Raw genomic sequence first — 22,835 nt, 5'->3', positions numbered from 1 at the left:
CCATGGTAAACATTATACAAGCTAAGTATCAGCTGATCTAAGTACAACCTCACACAGCTTCTAGAATGGCTGTAGAGTTTTGCTAAGTCTTTAAGCTAGTTTGGGATACTGTATTTTTTGTGGGTTATTACATGTTCTTTCTTTTTTATCGTTTTAATCACTTTGTACTTTGCAAAAATAAAGACATTATCCAAACAGTTTTTAGTATTTATGAATATTTTTTCATCCCCTTTAAATACCTTGCAGATATCTTGAAATGTGGCATGGCATTTTCCTTGTGACATGGGCTTATTAAATATGAAATGCACACAAATCATGGTGTGTCTATTTTCTAGGTCATCATTAAAAAACAAACTTAAATGAGAATGTGTTACCGTATGTTTTTATGCTCATAAACATGTAAAGACTTATCCAGATCCTCCAGTCCAAACTTAACAAGCAAGACAACGTTTCTGTTCATCTTTTTTAATACACAATGCTACTTTAGAGACTAGTGAAGGGTGTGGATTTGATTACAGGACGTAAAATCCATAAAAATCAGAACATATGCTGAATTTCTTTAAAATACGCTTCAAGAGACAGAAACACAAGCATTAGAAATGTATTAGTATGCATTTATTAATTTAAGGAATAGCAATACAGTGTACATTATAATAATAAACAATACTGTAAATTCGAGGGATTATAATATGTTGTACTCTCTTGATTTCCGTAATGATTGAACATAAATGTTATCATTAGCAGTATTTAATTTCCCAGTATGTAGAGTGAAATGCCAGATTACCACTTATAATAAATCATTTTGATTGTTGTGATTGTTCATAACATAGTTTTACTATATGAAGAGATGAAATGACGCAGAAAATAAGCAGATGCAATTAAGCTATTTTTTAGCTGTGAATAAATAACGCTAACAAGATTATTAATGAATCTGTCACGGTTCTACTGTGACAGTCAGGGTTTTTTGTTGTTTGTGTTTTTCCACTGTCTGTCTTCCCTCCTTCCTTCTCCCTCACTTGCTCCTTTCCCTGTGTGTGTGTGTGACTGTGTGTGTGTGTGTGTGTGTGTGTGTGTGTGTGTCTGTCGGTGTGGCAGCGGTGTCTGCAGCAGTGGAGAGGCGCACCTGCAGATCGTCAGCTCATCAACTTCATCTCGGTCTCTTCTCCACTCTGGTGCAGGGGCGGAACTATACTTTTATACAAGGGGTGGCCAGAGGGTCGGCAAGGCTTTATCAGGGGGTCCATATGCTAATAAAGGAAAATATTGTGTTACTCTAACCTGGTACCTCAGGAACATGCCTTCTTGACATAACCCAGACGCATCTCTCTCTCTCTCACACACACACACACACACACACACACACACCTACACACACACACACACACACACTATTGTGATCACTGTAGTCATCAGCAAGACATGGGTCCCCCCATGGACCCAGTACTGGGTCCGGAATAACGGTAACATAATTCAAGTGCCTGTACAAAGTTAATAAAACGCTGTGATGGTCCATTTTTTTCAAATGTTTTTAAAAGGCAAGTCCCTAACAGTACCAAAACAACAGTCACAGTGTATTTTGTCCAAAAACATTTGTTTGGCAACAACTTTAATAGTTCAGTCATAACTCATAAATCATATTAAGATATTGACGCCATGTTGTCACACGACCAACAATGTAAACAGAGAGAGGAGCCTACTCGCATAGTTGAACTATTGGACAAAATATATTCTCTAAATGTGCAGTCAAATTGTCAATAGTTTAAAACAATTACTCACAAGGAAACCACTTTAAAACTTACTTCAGAATGATGTATTAACTGAAAGAAGGTCCTCTCGATACATTCCAGTGACTTGAAAGAAGTTTATTCTGCCTCCCGTGTTTTCCTTTCCGTAATCGTGCTTCTTTCAACGAGACGTGCAGTGACCTGTCAATCAACTGGGGTGTCACCTGAGGTGTCCAATCAGATTCCAGAGGTGGCCTGTGCTACCCCGGCCACCCCTCTAGCCTCGCCCCTGCTCTGGTGCCAGATTGTTCCGTCCCGCATTGTGACTACATCAGTGCTCTATCTCTTGTATTTGCGTAATTCCAGAGTTATTTCTTGTGTCAAGATTTTTCTTGTGCTTATGCTCACGTGTTCTTTCCCTAACTGGGCCTAGTCTAATGCTCGTGTTTTTCCCTTTGAATGCACAACCTCCAGCGCCTCTCCACTCTGCCTCCTGCTCCACTGGCTCACCTGAGATCCCTCCACGTCACCACCAGACAACCCTGCCTTCCTGCCTGTCCTCCTCATCAGCTACTCCCTCAAAGAACTCTGCTAAAATAGGAATAAATACCTTTAACTTGATATTGAGAAATAAAAAAAACAAAAATATACACTGGAGCAGATTTATTTGATTTTCTCTGATATATTGTATAATTTTGTCATTATTCACAAAATGTTCAGTGCAGTCAGTGATTAGTGCTGTCATCCATGATGCCTGCTGCAGGTGATAAGCCAAGGGAAACTGGTAAAACTGGTGCGTTTGTGGAACCCTTGGGGAAACAAAGAGTGGAGGGGAGACTGGAGTGATCGGTGAGAACAACTCCCACTTAGCGACTGATTCACAAAGACATGGCTCTGATGTGATGTTGCAGAAATATTAGATTATTTTCCAATGACAAAATAATTGAACATGAAGTTATTGTCATTCACCAAACACATTTCTCAAGGATGCATTTCACCACTTTTCAAATCTACTTTTAGTGAAAGCCAACAGGTTTCTAATAGCCAAATGTCTTGCTTTTCTGAAATATGATCCTTTGAGTGGTATTTACTGTACCTTCCCATAGGTGATTATGCGAAAGGTTATGTGGAGAAGGGATAATGAGAGCCTGTTCAAACTGTCTTCTGAAAATCTCCCCCTGGTCTTTCTAAACTGGTTTTGTGTTTCCAGTGAAGCAATAGACTGTAATGTCATGCCTTAAAGGCAGCTTAAAACACGGGCCTTTTTTCTGCAGATCATACCACCTGTACTGTATTTGCATACGCTGAGCATAAAGACAGGCCTTGTCTGTAAGCCTCAGGTCATGTGTTGTAACTTGTCTCCTCTCTTACTAAGATAACAAAATGTTTTTAGGTCATCTTGTGGAAAACTGTGAGTCCTGAAGATCGGGACCTGTGCCTCTCAGTGGCTGATGATGGAGAGTTCTGGCAAGCTGATAATCAAATATAAGAAACTTTTCTAATCGTCTGAATGTCTTCCATCCCACTCACATCTTTAGAGTAACTATAAAGCAGTATATATTTGACGTGTGATGTATTTAAAATGAAAGATGTTCACAATTATGCTTTACCTTGGCAACATACAGTACAGTAAAAATACCAAACCCCAAAGGTCTGATCGAATAAAATGATGAATTATGGCATTTTTTATTCAAAAGGACAGGATAGAACACCATAATGTTCTAAAAAAAACACTTTTCTGGCCATTATTCAACACCAGAACTCAGGAACATAAGGGAAGATTGTGACCCTATTTCACATTTGGTCAGATACTGCATTGGTATCACTAACCTTGGGCTCGAATCTTGAAATTGCTGTGATTGTAGATATTTCCTGTGCTGCTGGGTTGTGTGCATGTGTATGAAGCAACCCATGAACTCAAACACTAACAGACATACAGCAGTAGTCCACCACAAGCTCATTGGTTTTGCTGATATTGAACTTCAGGTGATTGTCGTTCCACCATGTGATGAAGCTCTATCAGTTCTCTGTACTCATCTGTAAACATAGTTTCTAAATGAACACAGCATGTTTCACTGGAATCAAACATGTTAATATGGTGATATTGATTGACTAAGTGATTATTAAATTATTTTGAAGTCTGAGTCTGGACAGACATAGATGTCTGTTAAATGAAGAACATTAAGAAATGATGTGAAATTTTAAGGCAACAAGGCTGTATCATTGTTGCATATTATGTTCTGTCACAGTTGAGGATTTTCTAACCTTGGGGCCACTGGTGCTCTACAGTCTAAGCAACATTATTGCTGCTGGAAAAAGCATGGATGTCCTTCAAAGGTAGACCAGCTATGCTTGATTATGTATCAAAAGGTGCACTATGTAGGTTTGAGGAAGAAATGTGAATCAGAAGAGAAACATCTTCATTGACTGATTTTTTAAAAATTATTTATGCCTAAGCAATCTGAATAAACAAACAGACCTTAAAGGACAACACAGTTTCATTCTGTTCTACTTTGTTTATATTTGCCAGATTCTGCCACTTTTCTATCTGATTTTCCTCTGAGAACAGCTTGTTTGTTCAGATCTTGATTGTTTGAGTTTGCATTATTATCTCATTAATATTGCAAATATTAAAATTCTGAATTTGAATTTCTTCTCTAAAAAATACATTTTGCCCCATTAAAATTATATACAACTAAAAGTCAAGTAACCGGCTGTGTGCATGTGTGTTGACGCTGAAAATCTGGCTTGTTCTAAAGATGTAATATCACATTGAGATGTTAGAAGAATACATTCCAAAACTCTACTACAAAACTAAACACTTAAAGGTGTTATTGATAACATTCAGCCACTAAATGTGGCATTTCATCTCCCTCCTTCCATTGTATATACGTTAAAACACCGCTGTTGTTTGAATCATCTGTCCCCTCAAGTGCCAGTTTGCTGCCCAGCTTATGTCGCTAACACTAATGTTGCAAATGTTGCTAACGTGAGCACTCAAACGTTAATGTTACTAATGCTAGCAAACGTTAACATTGCAAATGCTAGCAAATGGTAATGATTCACTTGGAAATATAGTAGGAGTAGATGTTTCACACTTTTCTTTATATTTGCCTTCTTGCACAGTAAATAAAACATGTATTCATCTACAAATGAGTCATGACACAGTATGAACTGTAACTACAGGGTATTCTCTTTTTAGCCTGAAACACTTTTGTAGACTATGTTAGCTTTGATATGGAAACTTTCTGCATGTTAAAATGAAAGAATGAGTTACTGCATTTCTGTATGATTAGTAGAACTGTAATGTGGGCTAATCATTTCACTCTGTGCTTTGCACAATTAAGACATTATACAAAAACATTTAAGGTTTCAGACAAAAAAACATGCAGATTTTCTACACTTTATAAACAATCAAACAATTCTAAAACTTCTGTCACAAGGTGTGTAGGTTTTAGTTTGATTTTCCATCTTCCTGTTTTCCTCTGTTACTTATTAATTGGTTGATCCTCTGTTACTTATTAATAAATATTACTATTACTAAGAGTTCATTATTGACTATTTCATCACAATGGAACATCCCCGACCTTTAATTATTATTTATTACTTTAGTCAAACTCCTAAAAGAAACAAAGATTTTTCTTTGGAAATGTGGTCTGGGGTCCATCTGCCTAATGACATAATTTTAGGAAACAATCCAGGGGGGAGTTTTTGATTTGGCAGTGATAGCTAAACTCATTTATCTAATAATGTTGAATAACTTCATGCTCCATGAGTTTGTTCAATCATGTTTTAAGTTTCAAGGTGCATTTATTTGTCATCCTAGAACACATGGGGTTGCACAATGAAATGCAAACTGAAGTCTGTTTATGCTAGACATGTATGATTAAACATTTAAATTCAACATCATGGGATCATTTCCTTTATCAGTGGCCTCTAGTGGTGAGGCTGCAGGTAGCAGCCAACTGAATTCATCTGGTGGCTGCTAAAACAAGAAAGACCATTTTGGGCTGTTGTTAAAACATGTGGGTAGAACTTGGCAGAGTCTGTGGAAGAGGACCCACTTTCTCTGATTTTAAGGTAACAAAAAACACCATACTTTCTTTTCATCAATCAACCAATCAATCTATGGTACATGCAAGATTTTTGCAATGAAATCTAACTAAGGTTCTGTCCTTAGATAATGTCTCTCTTTGTATAATTATCTATAGGTCACATTCTTCAAATCACAGGTTAGCTCAAGTTGAGTTTCAGAAAGGAACATTCCATGCTTATATTAGTAGCCTCGGGCGTTTGCAGGTATTATAAAGAGCTGGAGCCTTTTCTATATACTTGCTGATCCACCCAGGCTCAACAGCTTCTCTCTCTGACTGATTAGGTAAGATTCATCGCTTCATATTAAAGTTTTAAAACAAGTTGATTCACACTTTCACTTAGTTGAACAACTTGTAGTAGTTTCTATTGTGTTAGTATTTTTACATTTCAGACTTTAAAAATCACTGTTAGTGCAATCTTAAGTAACACTCACAGACTGACTACAGAGTGGGGCAGTCACAGGTGTGGGGGACCTGAATTTGTAAGATAAAAGCCTCAGTGTTGCATGTGTTTTACCATTCCTGGGGGGTCTACACACTCAGTTGATGTATCTGGGACTAGATGCATGTCATAACTTAGAAATGCAGTCTGTCATGTGAGGCTAACGTCTCTGATAGCGAAAGTAAGACTCTGCCACTATGTCATCATCAGGAAAAACAACAGTTGTACTGTCAACATTAGCAAGAGCAACAATATGTCGTATGTTGTATGTGCTTTCTCTATTTCTTACATAACAACTTATCTTGTGGTGTTTAATTATAATTTCATAGAATAAAGTCATGTAAAAGGTTAGGGTTAGGTAAAGAAAGTGATATGAAGATTTACAGATAACTGGCAGCCACTAATTGTCTTTAGGAAATGTAAACAGTCATTTTGCCTGTGGTAGTATTTTATTTCCATGGCCATTCATTGGAGATTAATGTGCATGTTGCAGATATTTGCCTGCTTTGATATCTCAGTTTTGTCAACAGTTTTGTATTGCAGTTTTAAGAGACATGGTTTTTGCAGAGCACTTTCTGCCTTTTTAGTGTGATGGAGAGCAATTATTCCCAATTAACTGCATTCATGTACCCTGAAACTGTTCACAGTAACTAAAGTCATGCATGCTGACTTATCTAGAGACCTTGTTTCTCCTCTTTTGTAATAGGCGGAACTGAACTGGGTAGAGAATAAAAGCTAGTAGGTATGTTGAAGAAACATCATACCTTAAATCAAACAATAGGTTATTGTATAGCATTGGCTCACTATTGAGGTAATGAAGAAACAGCATGCACACTGACTTACTTAGAGAGCTTGTTTTACCTCTTAAGCACCTTTCAAACTGTAGGTCAGAGAGAAAGTACTACCTTATCCTTAACAATAGTTTATAACGTCCATACACCTTATTAATGCCTTTTTACTGCATTTTTACCAGCCGCAACAGAGTCAGCTGGTTATGTTTTCACTTTGTGTGCCTGTGTGTGTGTGTGTTTTTGTGTGTTTGTGTGTGTCATCATGGCAAAATGTGGTCCTGGAGACATTAATTGTTGCAGTGACTATCACTGAAGTAGTTTTGAGTATTTTACCAGGTTTGCCTGGTCTGTCTGTCTGTGTGTCTTTGGACAGATTTTGTCAGAGCGATAGCAGAACCATGCAGGATGCAGTCACGAAACTTCACTGGAATATAGTTGAGATCACAGCCAATTTGACAATGGTCGTGGGTGGTGGCCCCTTTTCTAAGCAAAGAAGCCTAGCCTAGATACTAAGTGAAGGGGTCTAATCACAAAGGTCTTTTCACATTTGTCGTCTTTATTGGTCAGTAATATAATTGTTCACTCTTGCAGTATGTTAAGCTATACACTATACTATAAGTTACACACTATAATGCTAGTTAGCTGCAATGTTGCTTAAATTTTTACTTTACACACATTTAGTTAACCAATAATACTAACCTTGTCTGCCATTTTACCAAATGGAGTTCAGAAAAAGTCAGTGAATCAGTTCTGTTGTTCCTCTGAATGCTTCTTCCAGTACGCGAGAGGTTTGTAATAGAGTGCTGTAGGGATGATTTTTGTAGGCTAATCCAGAGGTAAGCATCTCCCTGGTTCCCTCAGCAAAAAACCTATGAGATTTTTCAATTGGATTTTGGATTATCGCTCAAAGTAATTTCTGTGTCAAACGTGATAGTTCATGATATTTACACATTTTGTCCAGCATTGTTCAGCATGAAACGAAGCTAATATGGGATCAATCAGGAAGAATCCTCTTGGGTTTATGTTAGTCATTTTTATTCCATTCTTTTTTAATTTGCCCCTTCCACTGCAGTCTGTAGTGTTTGTTCATGATGTCTTCTCTCCTGCACAGAACTCAAACATAGCAGAAATGGCTACGCCAGGTGTGTGCATGAACATCATTAATGCACGACACAAGAAAGATGGTTTGGGAACTATCTCCAACCCTGAGAAGTTCCTCACTCAAGACTACCAGCTACTGAAACAGTACTGTAACATCAATCGGGTAAGGTATGTCGATGATATGTTCCCCCCTGACAGGAGGTCCATTGGCAACGACGTACTGAGCCCTTCTGATCTAGCCACAGTGCAGTGGAAGAGACCATCGGTGAGTGTTTTAGTGGCTGAAAACGTGATCTGATCCAACTAAATGTGATGGTTAAACAAGCATGTAAGACAGCAACACTGATTCAGTTGTAGAAGGGTTAGGTGTAGTGGATAAAGTACTCAGAGTCTCATTATCTCGTTGGCTAAATATTCACTTTCTTAATCTGTCGCTTGGTAAGGGTCCAGGGCGGCATTCCGAAGGGCCGCCATTCCGAACGTTCACTTTCATGTTTCGGAATGCCGGCCCTTAATTATTTTTGAAAAAAGGTCGCCATTCCGAACCTGAAACCCTAACCTTAACCATAACCCGGTCAGAATGGCGGACCGCCGGAATGGCGGTCCTTCGGAACGGGTGTCGCCCCCCCCCCCCCCACCCACCCCCCCCTTGGTAACATTGGGCAGGTAGGTACAGTTAGAATATGTTGGCTTCTTTGCTAGCTGCTGCTACCAAAGATTTAGTATAAAGTGGGATTGTTGCTTAAGTTCATCAGAAAGCTGCATACAGTCACAAAGCATTGTGTTGATTTCCTGTTATATTGGCAGTGCTACAAATCCTTTCACATAACCAATTCCTCTGAAGGTATTGCTGTATGTATCTTATTCTCAAGGATAAACATCAAAGGTCAAACACAAACCTGACAAAGTTAAGTATTAGGCCTACTGCCTACTTATATTGTTAACTGACATTTATGCTAATATTAAACCTATAACCTGTTTTTTGTTGTCAACAATTCCTCTGTTTCAGAAAATTGTTTCCAATCCATCTTTTGTTGTCGATGGGGTCTCCAGGTTCGACTTTGGTCAAGGCATGATTGGTAGGGAGGAGATCATACAAAAGTACCAATTGTACCAATTGTACCAATGCTTATTCCCTCTCGGCTGTGTTAGTATAGTTCGTAATCTGGAAAACTTCAGTGCACACTACTTGTAAAGCTCTCTCCTGCCTCCTCAGGAAACTGCTGGTTTCTTGCGTCTATCGGAGCTCTGACATTCCAGGATTTCATCCTTAATCAAGTTGTGCCTCTTGAGCAAAATTTTGATGATGAATACTGCGGGCTGTTCCACTTCAGGGTAAACCACCAATCATTGGCAAAAAAAATTTGTTTAAAAGTCGGTCCTGCTGAATGGTTCATATTTAATTTAGCTATAGATCTCTTACTACTCGCTTCTTTCTCAACAACTCAGTTCTGGAGATTTGGAAGGTGGGTGGATGTGGTGATTGATGACAAGCTACCGACAATCAATGGGAGACTGATCTTCGTTCACTCCAAAGACCCAAATGAGTTCTGGCCTGCTTTGCTGGAGAAAGCCTATGCCAAGTATGGTAAAACAGTGTATTGTTTCTCAATCATTAAATGTATTTTCTCAGAGTGACATTTGTCTTATTTCTGGAGTATCTGTGTTAGTAATTTCACATCCATTTGTGTCAGGGTGTGTGGTTCCTACTCGGACATGAATTCTGGAACTCCTTCCGAGGCTTTGGTGGACTTTACAGGTGGTGTTCACGTCTGTATCAACCTGTCAGACCCTCCTCCAAACCTTTGGGAACTGATGTGCAGAGCTGGCAAATCCAAGTCACTGATAGGCTGTGGTACACCTCAAGGGGTAAGCTAGCTGGTTCTCTTTATAAAATTGTACTGTTACTGTCTGGGGTGTCCACCTGTCCAGCAGAGGCCTGTTTCATAAAAGCATTTGAAGGCTAGGGTGATCTTAAACCATAGTTACAAAGACCAATATGATATTCAAAAATTATATAGTTAAACACATGTTTTTCTGTGGCCTCAATCTCTGGTATCTGAAAGATTTCTAGCTGCTACAGTTTTCACTTGTCACAGGAGTAACATTTTGATGGTAACTCAGGTGCATGACATACAGAACATGTGAATACTTCAGAACACTTTTTTTAAAAAGTAACAAAGGACTACTGTTGTTTTCCTCTCAACCCATCTACACTAAATAACAAAAAGTGATCATGGCATTTAATGGCTTCCAAATATTCTCTGATATAACTTTAATTAACTATCTATAGGTCTACTGGGATGTGTGGAAAAAAAAAAGTGCAGAAACATACATGTATCACTCAGGAAATGAACTTCTATATTGTGCATTTTATGACCTGGATGACTGAGAACCTTCATCAACATACATGCTTATGTTATATGGTTAGCTAACTGGAAAAAATTAACGCTAGCATGCAAACCTGGATGACTTTTTTACTGCTACCTGTTAATGGTCATTTATCATGTGGTTAAAATAAAGTATGTTGCACAAGACTACCTGCAGTGATCACAAATGCTGCATCTATATCTTCTAGGACACATCTGCCAACACTGTACTACCAAATGGATTGGTCCAAGGCCATGCCTACGCTGTCACGGGTGTGAAAGAGGTGAAGGATTGCATTTGTTTAAAAGTAAGTTTATAGCCGAGTGTAGTTATTTGTATGGCAAATATCAATTGTATTTTCTCTGGTAACTGTTGAAAAGGTGATAAGCCGAGGGCAAACAGTGAACCTAGTGCGTCTGTGGAACCCCTGGGGCCAAGGAGAGTGGAACGGAGACTGGAGTGATAGGTAAGAATGTTACTGTGACCATTCAAAGAGAAATTGCTTTGATATGTTTCGTGAGGAGAAAACATTGAGATTATTATTTTATCATTATCTATTTAAAGACTGATTTGTTAACAATTCATGCCTGCTTTTGTGCCGGATAACCATGTTCTTGTAAGTCAAGTCTAAAGGAATTAAGGACATTTGAAAGAGAGCCATGAGAAGCCTTTTTATGGTTGACTTACATTAATAACCTCATAAACTAGGTGGGCCAGTGAAACAAAACAAAATGAAAGCCAAGTTATGACAGATCTTAAATGTCAACTGTTAGTAAAATAGATTATATAATGCCAGTTGTAATGAAAAGCAATGTAATTAAATTAATATCAGTGAATGTCAAACTCTCCTAGTACACTAGGATTGCTTAACTTAAGCTAAGTGAGCAATACTCAAAGTGTCCTAATTACAGCTAAAACCCAGTGGTGGAAAGGAACTATATATATATGTATATATATATATATATATATATATATATATATATATATATATATATATTTAAGTACTGTACTTCATTTTGAGGCACTTGTACATCCATTTTCTGCTACTTTATACTTCAACTCCAAAACAGTTCTGAGACAAAATTATGCTTTTTACTCCAATACATATATTTAAAACTTCAGATACTAGTTACTTTGCAGATTTATTTTAATAATACAGGTTATAATGAGCAGATAAATTATAATTAAGAATTATTTAAAAAAATAATAATTATGTCACTTCCAAGGAATGACAGCTTTTAACATTTTAAACTGATTTACAATAGGGGCCTGGTGGCCCACAAGACAGAAATAGGGTCTGCTCGACTATACAGTTGGAAATAATCAGATTCAAATTCAAATAATCATCTTTGAATTGGTATTGAATGATTGCTTAATGGATGTAAACACCGACATCAAATGGACTATAAGTAACACCCCAGTGTGAATCACCAGATTCTGTGAACAACCCTCTTCCTCAACCTTGAAGTCTGACAGATAACAGCAGGGGCAATAAATCTGCCGGTATTCCAAATTGAATGAATGCTCATATGCTCGTCACATTCAGTCGAAATTCTAGTTCAAGGTAAAGAAAACCCCATTGTTCTAACACTTTCCAAGTCTAACTTATTCATTTAAGGTTTTCATTGCATTTCTAATTTGTGACAATACTGCCATCTACTGACCATGTATGGGTAATTGCTTCTATATTGATACATGTAAGATGAGTAACCAGGCTATCAATTAGTCAACGAAATTCTGTAGAATCTCAATTTTTTTAGCAATATAGTTAGGAATTATTTACTCTTTGTTTCACAGTTATTTGCATGAAGTTAATGTTTCTCACAATAATGTGCCTAAAAGTGGAATTCAATCATATAAATCTTTTATTTATTTCTTTTTGTTAATATAATCCTAGTTCACATATTGCTTGTTTTTGATATTTTAATGGGTCATGGTGGATGACATATACGCGTGTTTTAATAATTTAAGGTTTCAAAAGTTACCGTCTCAAACAATGAAAGGAGTAAACTCCTGAAGGAGGCGACTCCTGATTGGCTGACTGACCATAGACGCACCCGTTTCCTCTGAACATAGTATCAACAGGAAACTCGTGTTCCGGGCTTTTGGCCGTCTGCTTTTTATCTTTGCCCTTTGTTGCTTTTTCTTCCCCTTATTTTTCTTTGCTTTATTTTTATTTTTGTTTTACTCAGAGTCTTACTCTCATTTGTTCTCATGTACTTAATTTTATTTTTTTGTTTTTGAATTTCTATTTTAATTTGACAGCCAAGTTACAACGCCAACTGAGTCTATTATTAACTTTGCTACTAGTTTTATACAACCTTGCGTTTTTTCCCAAAGACTTTGAAAGTTTTGTGTCATTGAGCCAGTGCCAAATCTTTTTAAGTTACCTGGCAAAGCCAATAGCACTGGATCAATAATTTAGTCATCAATTCAAGGAGAAAGAGAGGTCCTATGCCTACAATAACTGACCGGTCTGGCCGATTATGAATAACCAGTAAGAGGGGGTAGGAGACTAGGCTCTGGCTTTCTCTTAGTCTCCAGCTCTGATGGCCCTGGTGGGCTGATCTGGGAGGGATTTTGGCCGGCCCATCAGTTTGGTTTGTTTGATTGTTAAGGGGTTTTTCCCTTTGTTTGGTTGGTGTTCATTTAATAAATGTATCTTCCTTTAAACTGCAACTTGCTTGTCAGTTTTGTGTTAGACCTCTTTTGGTGTACCTCCTGTAGGGAGTCGTAACAGTCACACTCAGATATTTGACTAATAACTTTCAAGTTTCCTCTTTGGAGGTGGTTCCCTTAAAATGAGTGCAAAAGCATTGAGATTCCACTACAATAACATTGTGGTATTGCTACTTTTACCTAAGTAAAAGCTCTGACTACTACTTCCACCCCTTACCCAATCCTTAGCCAACACACATGATACATTTATTTGTCCAGTTCATTTTGCTGTCTTGTACAGTCATCCAATTTGCACCTGATGGGTCAAAAAGTATATAAGTATAATCTCCTCAGTTATATTTGTTTTCATTTCTGCATAACAACGCCAAGCACACTAAGGATGTTTTGAACAGAGCCCTGAGATGTCTCTAGCTGTCTCAAGGCCTTGATGTTTTCCACCAGTTCGTTTTAGTTGTTTCCCCTCCAGGCCAGTAAAGTTTTGGTAAACAGCAAATGCAGCATGTTGACCTTTGGTCAAAGGAATATCTGTTGACCTTTTCCTTCAACGCTAACACACAATGCCAGGATCTGAGCTTGTGCAACAGCCTGCCACACCTGTGTGCTCTTGGCCCCAAGCTTGTGCTCTGTTTTGTTTGTTTTAACTTCTGTTAGAGCTAGCGTTGTTTGTGATAAGTCAGTCCTTGACGGGGAAAGATTACTGTTGTCCATTGATTTTTTTGATGGTTTGTGGCTTGGAAGTGTGCCCCATTACCTCTTGACTATTTTGGCAGGGCCAAGAGCACACAGGTGTGACAGGTGAACCTGTGCAAATCCTGGCACAGTGTGGTCTCTTCAGTGGAAAAGTCATCATGTGTAATTTTCTGTCAACAAAGCTTAACTTGCACAGACTGAAAACTGTCACAACCAGTTTGTGAAAAGAAGTCATGACCGTGAGAGACTTCTGAAGCTTCTGTTCAAAACATCCTGTGTGTACTGTCAAGCAAAAATACACCAAATATCATGAAGGAGATTATACTTCAAAAAGACACATAGACATACGTTATGTGAAGAGCTGCATTATGTGTTGTAACTTGTCTCTTAATGTTAAGAACAGTATCTAACAGTATTACCTCTCCTCTCCCTTCACTGGTTAAAGTTCGCCTTTGTGGCAAACTGTGAGTCCTCAAGATCGTGAGACGTGCCTTTCCATTTGTGATGATGGCGAGTATTGGTAAGCATGCTGAAATCAAAATTTGACAAATGTTTCTAAAAACATTTTTACAAAAAAAACGTAAAATAATTATGCATTGATGCAGATTAAATTGGCCAACCTCAACTGATCAATGCAGAATAACTAGTGAATCTCAGACTAATCAGCAATGTGTTGTCTGAATTAATTTCTGATGCAAACAGGATGCCCCTGAAAGCCTTCTGTGAGTTCTATTCTGAACTCGACGTATGCTGCCTGTGTCCTGATTTCCTGAATGGAAGCTCTTCTTGCCATTGGAAGACGTCCTTCTATGAGGGCAGATGGGTGGCAGGAACCACTGCTGGAGGATGCATGAATAATAGAGGTACTTTCATGATATCTGGGCTCTCAGAGGCAGTGTATGGAGACTTGAGGGTGACAAATTGAGACTTAATAGTTTACAGTGTTTATTACCTTTCATTTTTCATTTTATTAATGTATATTTTAAATGCAAATTTAATGAATCAGGTTATAATTGATTTAGAAATGTATTTAAAAATGCCACCAATAACCTCTCTATTGAATAGCCAGATACTTTAAAAAAAATACACACTGTTTTTATTATTCAGAATCAGAATCAGAAATACTTTATTGATCCCCGAGGGAGATTGCTTGCATTACAGCTGCTCCCATTCAAAGTCCAGAAATATGAAAAACAAACAAATAAATAAATAAAAGATACTCTAATAATAAATGTAATGTATTAATCACTGGTGATTAATAAAACACTCGTAAATGGGGCACCACCTCCGTTGTTTTATCTATTTGAATAATCCGGAGGTAATTAATCAAATTCGACTGGACAAGGTTAACTTGCAACAATTCTAATCAATTTCAGATCAATTTATTCAATCTCATAGCTGAAGCAGTGATTTCTATATAGTTTCCATCGACTCTCCACATTAAAAACAAACCTGCACAGACAACGACATACGGTTTAATATGTTTATTGACTAAATAATTCAGAGTAAAATAAATGAAATGGCAATTTCAGTGAAAAACAACAGGTAACAGAAAATTGTGGTGTCTGTAATGACTAAGGTAATGAGATTATGAGTGAAATATGTGCGGATGGTGAAATCACGGGTTAGGTGAAAGAGAGAGCCGGTTTGGCTTGTCAAAGAGTCTGTCTTTCGTTGGAAACTGCTTGCAGTTTCGGAAACAGCAAGTTGCTGCAATGTCGTGATGATGATCTTAATGACGATGATGGTCTTCTTTTGTGGCTTTGAGTGGTGGTTCTCAGGCTCTGACTTTGTAAACTCATTTTAACTTCTTGAATAAAATAACTGAGGATGATACGTTGATCAGGCGGATCTTCCGTTGTTTCTCAATACAAGATCATTTAATTTTTTTTTGTTTTTTTTCATTTAAAATATCAATTAAATTAAATTAATAATTTCACTTTCTCTAAATCAGGTTACGATACTTAACTGTATAAAACAAATTAAAACAGAACTTCGTTCTGGTAGAAACTTAACAAAAGTTGAAGTACTTAAAAGAAGTTATTCAATACGGTGAAAAATATAAAAGTGAGAAAAATCAACGTGTGAGCACTTCTGCTGAGATCGCTGTCTTGAAGCATGTTTCAAAGTAAAGTAAAGAGCAGAAAAATTAAAAGAAGAGAGAGTTTCAAGAGAGAAGCGAGTGAGAGCGATGTCTCAGTTTTGTTATCTCAGAATTTCGGGCGTGCCTGGGGGCAGGGCTGCCAGCTTTTTGTCTCATAGTAGATAACAAGTGTGAAAATTCACGGGAACTTAACTCAAACCAAACAATCGTTTTAAATGTTTCAAAATCTTGTTTCACCTTTCACCATGGCTTAATATGTAGACTTTGTCCAACACAAAATCATATGGCATTATTAAAATCACTTTAACATTCAAAAAGGAATTAAAACTTGATCAAAACATCTAAACACACTTGATTATACAGTAGAACTAATCACTCACATATTTCTTTTAGTTCTAGTATTAGCACTGGCCACCACAGACTCATAAAACATCCTTAGCATAGTCCGGCAGATGTTAAAGGACCTCAGTCGTCTCAGAAAATGGAGACTCTGTCCCTTTCTGTAGAGGGCATTAGTGTTCTTTACCCGGTCCAGTTTATTGTCTATGTGGACCCCCAGATTCTTATAATCCTCCACAATGTCCACACTGACCCCCTGGATGGAAACAGGGGTCAACGGCATCTTGGTCCTCCTCAGGTCCACAACCAGTTCCATGGTCTTTGTCACTTTGAGCCGTAGACGGTCCTACTCACACCATGTGACAAAGTTGTCCACAACAGTTCTGGACTCATCCTCAGCACCCTCACTGATACATCCAACTATTGCTGAGTCATCTGAGAACTTCTGGAGACGACAGGTCTCTGTGCAGTAGTTGAAGTCTGTGGTGTAGAGGATGAAGAGGAAGGGAGCGAGGACAGTCCCGTGTGGGGCCCCGGTGTTGCTGACCACTCTTTTAGACACACAGTGTCACCACATACTGTGGTCTGCCAGTCAGATAGTCAATAATCCAGGTCACAAGGGGGGAATTCACCTGCATCGCTGTCAGCTTCTCACCCAGTAGAGCCGGACGGATGGTGTTGAATGCACTCTCAAAGTGCTCACCAGCTTGTCCAGGTGGGCGTAGACATGGTTAGGCAGGTATATGATGGCCTCCTCAACTCCAAGTTTGATGATGAAATAAGGAATGTAATATTATATATTATATATTAGTATTTAATGGATCAATTTATCACTTCTTTTTGATGAGTTTATTAACTGATGACATCTCTTAAAGGAGAGATATTAGGCTCATTTCATTATGAGGTTCATAATTTTATATTGGGTTGCTACTAGAATAGGTTTGCATGCTTAATTGCGCAAAAAGCACATTAGTTTACTCATACTGTACAGTGCTGCAACACTGTAGTCCCCCTCTGTCGGAAACGCTCTGTTTTAGCTCCTGTCTTTTTAAGGCCTTGGTGACATCACAGAATTAAAGGCGTGACTACTAATGAGGCGTTTCAGGCACTACAAGAGCAGTGTTTTCTGTGCAAAGGAGGAACTCCTGTTGGTGCGGACTTTGGGCTTTTTAACTGTGAAGACCTTTTACATGCACAAGAACCTTTATAACAACCTGAAAAACATGAAAAAGCATAATAGGTCTCCTTTATATATCTATAATTATTCTAATCCCCATACCAGGTTCCATAAACAAAGAGTGCAGAAGTTGCAGAGGATGGATGAACTGGTTGCAGGATTGTTTTTATATTCTTCAGATTCAGCCTTTTCTTGGTAAAATCATGAAATTCAAAATAGGTTTTTCTTCCAGACAGCTTCTGGACTAATCCACAGTATCGGGTCAAGATTGACAAATTACTCAGTGAATGTTCTGCGGCACCGGATGAAAAAAACATGCTGGTGTCTCTCATGCAAAAGCCGGACAAGAGGAACAGACGCCTGGTCCAAAATCTCCACATCGGATTCTCTGTATTTGAGGTAAGTATTACCTTTTACTGTTTCTGTGACAGTGTTAGGGACATGTTAATGACCATTATTTTTATTTGCATTGTTTTATGTTGTCATGATTTCACTTGAACTAATTCTGTTTTCTCCCACCATGAACTCATTTCTTTCAAGGTGACTGGAGACGTAAGTAACATTTTTAGCCCAAACCTCACACAGTTATTGCTTCCTCTGCACTGCATGAAGAACGATATAAACTGCACAGAAATGAAATATCTATTTGTTATTGGTATTATAGTACAAGGCACAGAGGGGGAAGTTCCCAGCCTCTTTCTTCAACACCCACGCACCTATTGGCCAAACTAAAGCCTACATGAACGCACGTGAGGTGATGGAGTTCCTCATGCTGAAGCCTGGTGAATATCTGATTGTGCCGTCCACCTTCAACGCCAATGAGACAGCCTCCTTCATCCTGACCATTCTCTCCAAGGCAGAGACCCACGTCCAGTAAGTCACATGCAACATACTAATAAGCCTTTAAAAGGTCTAGTAACTGTAATGTCATTACCAAATTTCAAATTGTAATCCCTAATACTGCTCATTACTTACATAAGTAATCACATTGCTGTACTGTGTCTAGTTGTTACTGCCCAACACTGCCTCCAACAATGTACTGATGTCTAATGTCTTTCCTTCCAGTGAGAATTCTGGAGGCCATAACCACGAACACAGGGAGGTCGAACGGGTGTGCAACATTTTAAAATCCCTTTTTCATTTTGGTATTGCTTTTGTGTTACATGTTGTTTGCTATGTTGATTACATTGATAGCATATGACACATACATATTGTCCAATGCATTCATTCATTTGAAGCTGAACGCACTCTCTCTTTTGCAGCCCACACCAGTCACAAACAAAACAGATGAGGACAATAAGAGAACCTTGTTCCGTCAATACTCTGATAAGGTAAATTATGTTGCTAAAGCTAGTTTAAATTGCATTATATCAACCTGATGATATCACTAACTTGACATTAACATAACCTGACATTAAAGCAATAGCTGAACATTTTGAGAAAGATGCTTATTTGCTTTGCTGCGGTCTTCACCAGTCTAGACTTCAGGAATTCACTGGTCTCAGCCAAGAGATACAGTCCACAGCAAACTCAAGTATTGTTGTCTTTACACTTGACAGACACAAGACATGACAGGTTTGTGAGCCTTAGAGGTGCTGGTAGGAAGATTTTCCTTTGTTTTTATTCCTCCTGCTTCCAGACTTTGTGCTAAGCTAACTGCCTGCTGGCACTAGCTTCATATTTAGCACACAGATAATGAGAGTGGTATCAATCCCCTCATCTAACTCTCCGCAAGAAGGCAAATAAGCATATTTCAAGTAGTTTCAAGCGTTATTCCTCTCTTGGCGTGTTTGGTAGTGTAAGTCGGTAATGAGAGCGCTGGGACTGGTAGCTTACCATTGTCAGGAAACAGGTGGATCATGTTCACGAGCAGACAGGACCACCTCTTTTTGGAGTTCTCTGTCCTGATTGGATAAAGTGGGCAGGGATACCAGAAATGTATTTTCTTTTTTACCTCATGAGCAGGGGGAGGAGAGACATGGGTTAATGACCAAACACTCAACAGTAACGACTGTTGGAATACAGAGCTATTTAACAATGAATGTAAAGAATGTAACACCTTAATACTGAAACATTCATGTTTATGCTGCATTTTCTGTTTGAGCTGTGTCATTGTCATTTTTTTTGCTGCTGTTTGACTTTTCTCTTTACTGCTCCTTTGGATCAGGAATTTTAAATTTTGGCACAGAAACATGTTTCAGAGTTTTTTAACTACACCTGTGATTCCTATCAAACCTATAAGGTATAGGAGACTATTACTTACCATTTAATATAAAGGTAACCATTATTGTGACAACCACCATGTGAGCCAAACGTAAGTCTTGTTTTCGTTTCATTTCCAGTATGAAGAAGTGGATGCTGAGCAGCTCCAGACGCTTCTCAATGAGCGAATCCTGAAAGGTTTGACAGCTTATGAGATAAAACAAAAACATATCCAGATATAGTAACCTTGTGTAGCACTACTATGTTGCTGGCTTTAGGGCAAATTAAGTGTCCTGCATTTTTTCCATATGTTTATTTAGGAGACCTGAAATCTGGAGGCTTCAGCACTGATGCCTGTCGCAGCATGGTTGCTCTGATGGATGTATCCTACTGTGCACTACATTGTGAAGTGGTGTCCTAGAAACTTTTTTCTCCACCTGAACTGCTTACCAGCATTTTAGGGGAATTTCTCACAGTAAATGTCATTGCATAAAACTAATAAGTAGTGTACATGCTAGCACCTGCCTGCCCTTCTAATGTTTTCTGAACATAGGATTAGATTTAAAGGTCAGACTAGGACATGAAACAACATGCACTGCTTCAATACCTTAACGATAGGTTAGACATCAATTACTGGCAAACTGAATGGTGAGGAATTTGTTCGTCTGTGGAACAAAATCGTCATGTACAAGGTAAAAGGAACCAAGTGAAGGTGAAAGATTTTCAAATTAAAACAAAGATGACTCTTAATAATTCCAGACTTTAATGCAGGGGTAGAGTGTATCCTATGCTGTGTTGAGCTCAGAGTTTAACAGCTGTCTTCTCATTAACCAGGACATTTTCTTCAGCACTGATGTTTCGCAAACAGGAACACTGTCACTGAATGAGCTCAGGAACGCAATCATGGCTTCAGGTATATAATTAACCACTTCTTACTGAACCTCTGGGGAAATATAGTAAATGAGACATATTGAGTCCTTTTTTTTTAAGTTCATAATTTGTTTTGGTTTACTTCTAGAATAGATTTACATGCTCTAATGCTAAAAAAAAACCCAAAAAAAACAAACAATGCATCAGTTTTCTTATACTGTCCATTGCTGCAGCACTGAAACACTGTTTTTAGCTCTTGTCTCTTTAAGGCCCCCTTCTGAATACCCAGTTTGCTCTGATTGGTCAGCTCATACAAACCTGAGCAAACAACAACAGAGCTGCTGTGCTAAATCAATTGTTACATGCCAAACTAGCTGCTAGGCATTAATTATGCAAATGTTTGACATGGTGACATAGTGTGATGTCACAAAGTCACAGTTAAAGGGGGGACTACTAATGACGCGTTTCAGGCACTTAAGGAGCAGTGTGTTCTGTGGGAAAGAGGAGCATCCATTAGTGCACAACAATGGGAAATACTGTTTTATAATTGCTTGTTTTTAAAAGTTTTGGGTGCAAAACAATGCTACTCAGGTGCTGAGATCCTCTAACTTTTGACAACATTGTTTTGGGACATTTAAAGTTGTGCATTCAACTCCTACATCAGAGGCATCGTAAGATGATTAGAGAGAGAAATGAAGAAAGGTCAAATTTTGGCTACAGAAATTCACCTAGATATTTTGGACTTTTCTCAGCTCTTTGCTTTTTTGTAGTGAGGGGGTTTTTTGTTGCAGTAGACAGGATCAAGCATGTACCAGGACCTGTTGAAGGTAGTATTTAAGACAGTTTGGCAAGAGTATTTTAGCTATACTCCAAATGTTTCATTCACAAGGAGTTATTACAGTAGAGCATGCTCATCTGTCACCACTCATTATACTCCTGAGCTGATGATAGTGTCATGTCAATCATTTGCGTTTGTGTTCAATAAACTGATTTTAAGAGATAAGTGACACATTGACGATAAACAGTCAGACAGATCTCAGCCACTTTGTGCCTTGATTTATCCAAATGCAAACACAGGATGTTCAAGCACAATAATTTCTTCTTTTTTTTCTTCACAACAGACATGTTGATTTGTTGTAGTATGAGAAATACAGGTCTTACTCATGACATCAACGATTGGTCTGTTGTATTCTTGTATCATGGTAAACCATGACGGTGTTTAATACAATCAAAAACAATCTGCAGATTAATGAATAATGAAAACAAGTTATTTGCAGTCTTAATATAATTAACACTTAAACTTTTGAACAATGTATGTTGGTCAGGAAAGAGGATCAGCGATGATATGCTGAATCTGATGGCTCTGCGCTACGGCTCCTCCTCTGCGCAAATAACGTTGGAGAGCTACATCAGTCTCGGCCTTCGCTTCGACTGCATCAACAGTAAGTACATTTGAACAGCTGATAATATAATGTAACTCGTTGGCTTTGAGTTGGTTTCTCTGTGTGTTCGTCCTTACAGTGCAATACAAATTAAATCATTATTACCATCAAAGAGAGTGCTGGAGTAATAAGAATATACTGCATGTCTTTCTCAATAGAAATCTTCAGCCAGTTGTCTGATGGAAAGACCATGACTCTTCGTGAATCAGAGGTAATACATTAAGTGTTACATTTCTTGAAATTTGAAGGTAGTTTAAGGTTTGAACCTTTGACAACCTGCACAGCTGCTGATTTAATACAGAGGGAAATATCTCAAATATTTTAAATACCATTCCCCCAGTGTGTTAAGTGTGTTTTTCTAGAAAATATAACATGCTTGTACCACATATAGTTTTCTGTGATGAAATGATCATGCTTTTAACCAGTGTTACATGTGCATTGATATAATCTATTCCCCTCTAATTTGCAGTGGATGTATCTTTCGATGTACACCTAACCTGACAAGAAAAGATCAACTGCAGGATTTGTCTGGAAACACAGCAACACATGATGTGAAAGATAATAAACAAAAAAAAAGAGCTTAATCATGGTATGAAACAACAAGGCATTTACCACTAAGTTTTCTAATGTATTGTCCTGTGTTACACTCTTTCCCTCTTTGTTTTACCACAGTAGAGTGGGACAACAAACAGGACGAACCTGCACAGCAAAGCTATTGAAGACAGAGGACAGGCAATTGTAGATTTTAAAAAAAATGTAGATAGCAATGACAAAACTACAGTTTAAAAATGTATCTTATGAGTGTGTTGT

General features: G+C 38.1%; 1 protein-coding gene across 1 annotated transcript; it reads left to right on the top strand.

Moving 5' to 3' along the window:
- The first annotated feature begins 8,180 nt into the window (after positions 1-8,180).
- On the top strand, positions 8,181-22,521 carry LOC141010839 (calpain-1 catalytic subunit-like). Its single transcript, XM_073483952.1, has 20 exons — positions 8,181-8,417; positions 9,162-9,231; positions 9,369-9,487; positions 9,602-9,735; positions 9,847-10,021; positions 10,731-10,805; positions 10,903-10,988; positions 14,337-14,411; positions 14,594-14,754; positions 17,744-17,910; positions 18,176-18,384; positions 18,577-18,622; positions 18,774-18,842; positions 19,854-19,911; positions 20,034-20,095; positions 20,337-20,405; positions 20,548-20,626; positions 21,909-22,025; positions 22,184-22,236; positions 22,495-22,521. Exons 1-20 carry the CDS (start codon positions 8,181-8,183, stop codon positions 22,519-22,521), a joined length of 2,088 nt encoding a protein of 695 aa, XP_073340053.1.
- The last annotated feature ends 314 nt before the right edge of the window (positions 22,522-22,835 follow it).

Source organism: Pagrus major, chromosome 16 (assembly GCF_040436345.1).
Source record: "Pagrus major chromosome 16, Pma_NU_1.0".
In the NCBI taxonomy this organism is placed as follows: domain Eukaryota; kingdom Metazoa; phylum Chordata; class Actinopteri; order Spariformes; family Sparidae; genus Pagrus; species Pagrus major.
Note: the sequence above shows the minus strand (reverse complement) of the source record. Positions and strands in the feature narration are given on the sequence as shown.

Bases quoted from the DNA above. Each gene is read 5' to 3' on its own strand.
- LOC141010839 (XM_073483952.1), top strand. From the start codon at position 8,181: ATGGCTACGCCAGGTGTGTGCATGAACATCATTAATGCACGACACAAG. The intron at 20,627-21,908 runs GTATATAATTAA...TATGTTGGTCAG, and splicing joins GAACGCAATCATGGCTTCAG to GAAAGAGGATCAGCGATGAT. The intron at 22,237-22,494 runs GTAATACATTAA...TCTAATTTGCAG, and splicing joins TGACTCTTCGTGAATCAGAG to TGGATGTATCTTTCGATGTA.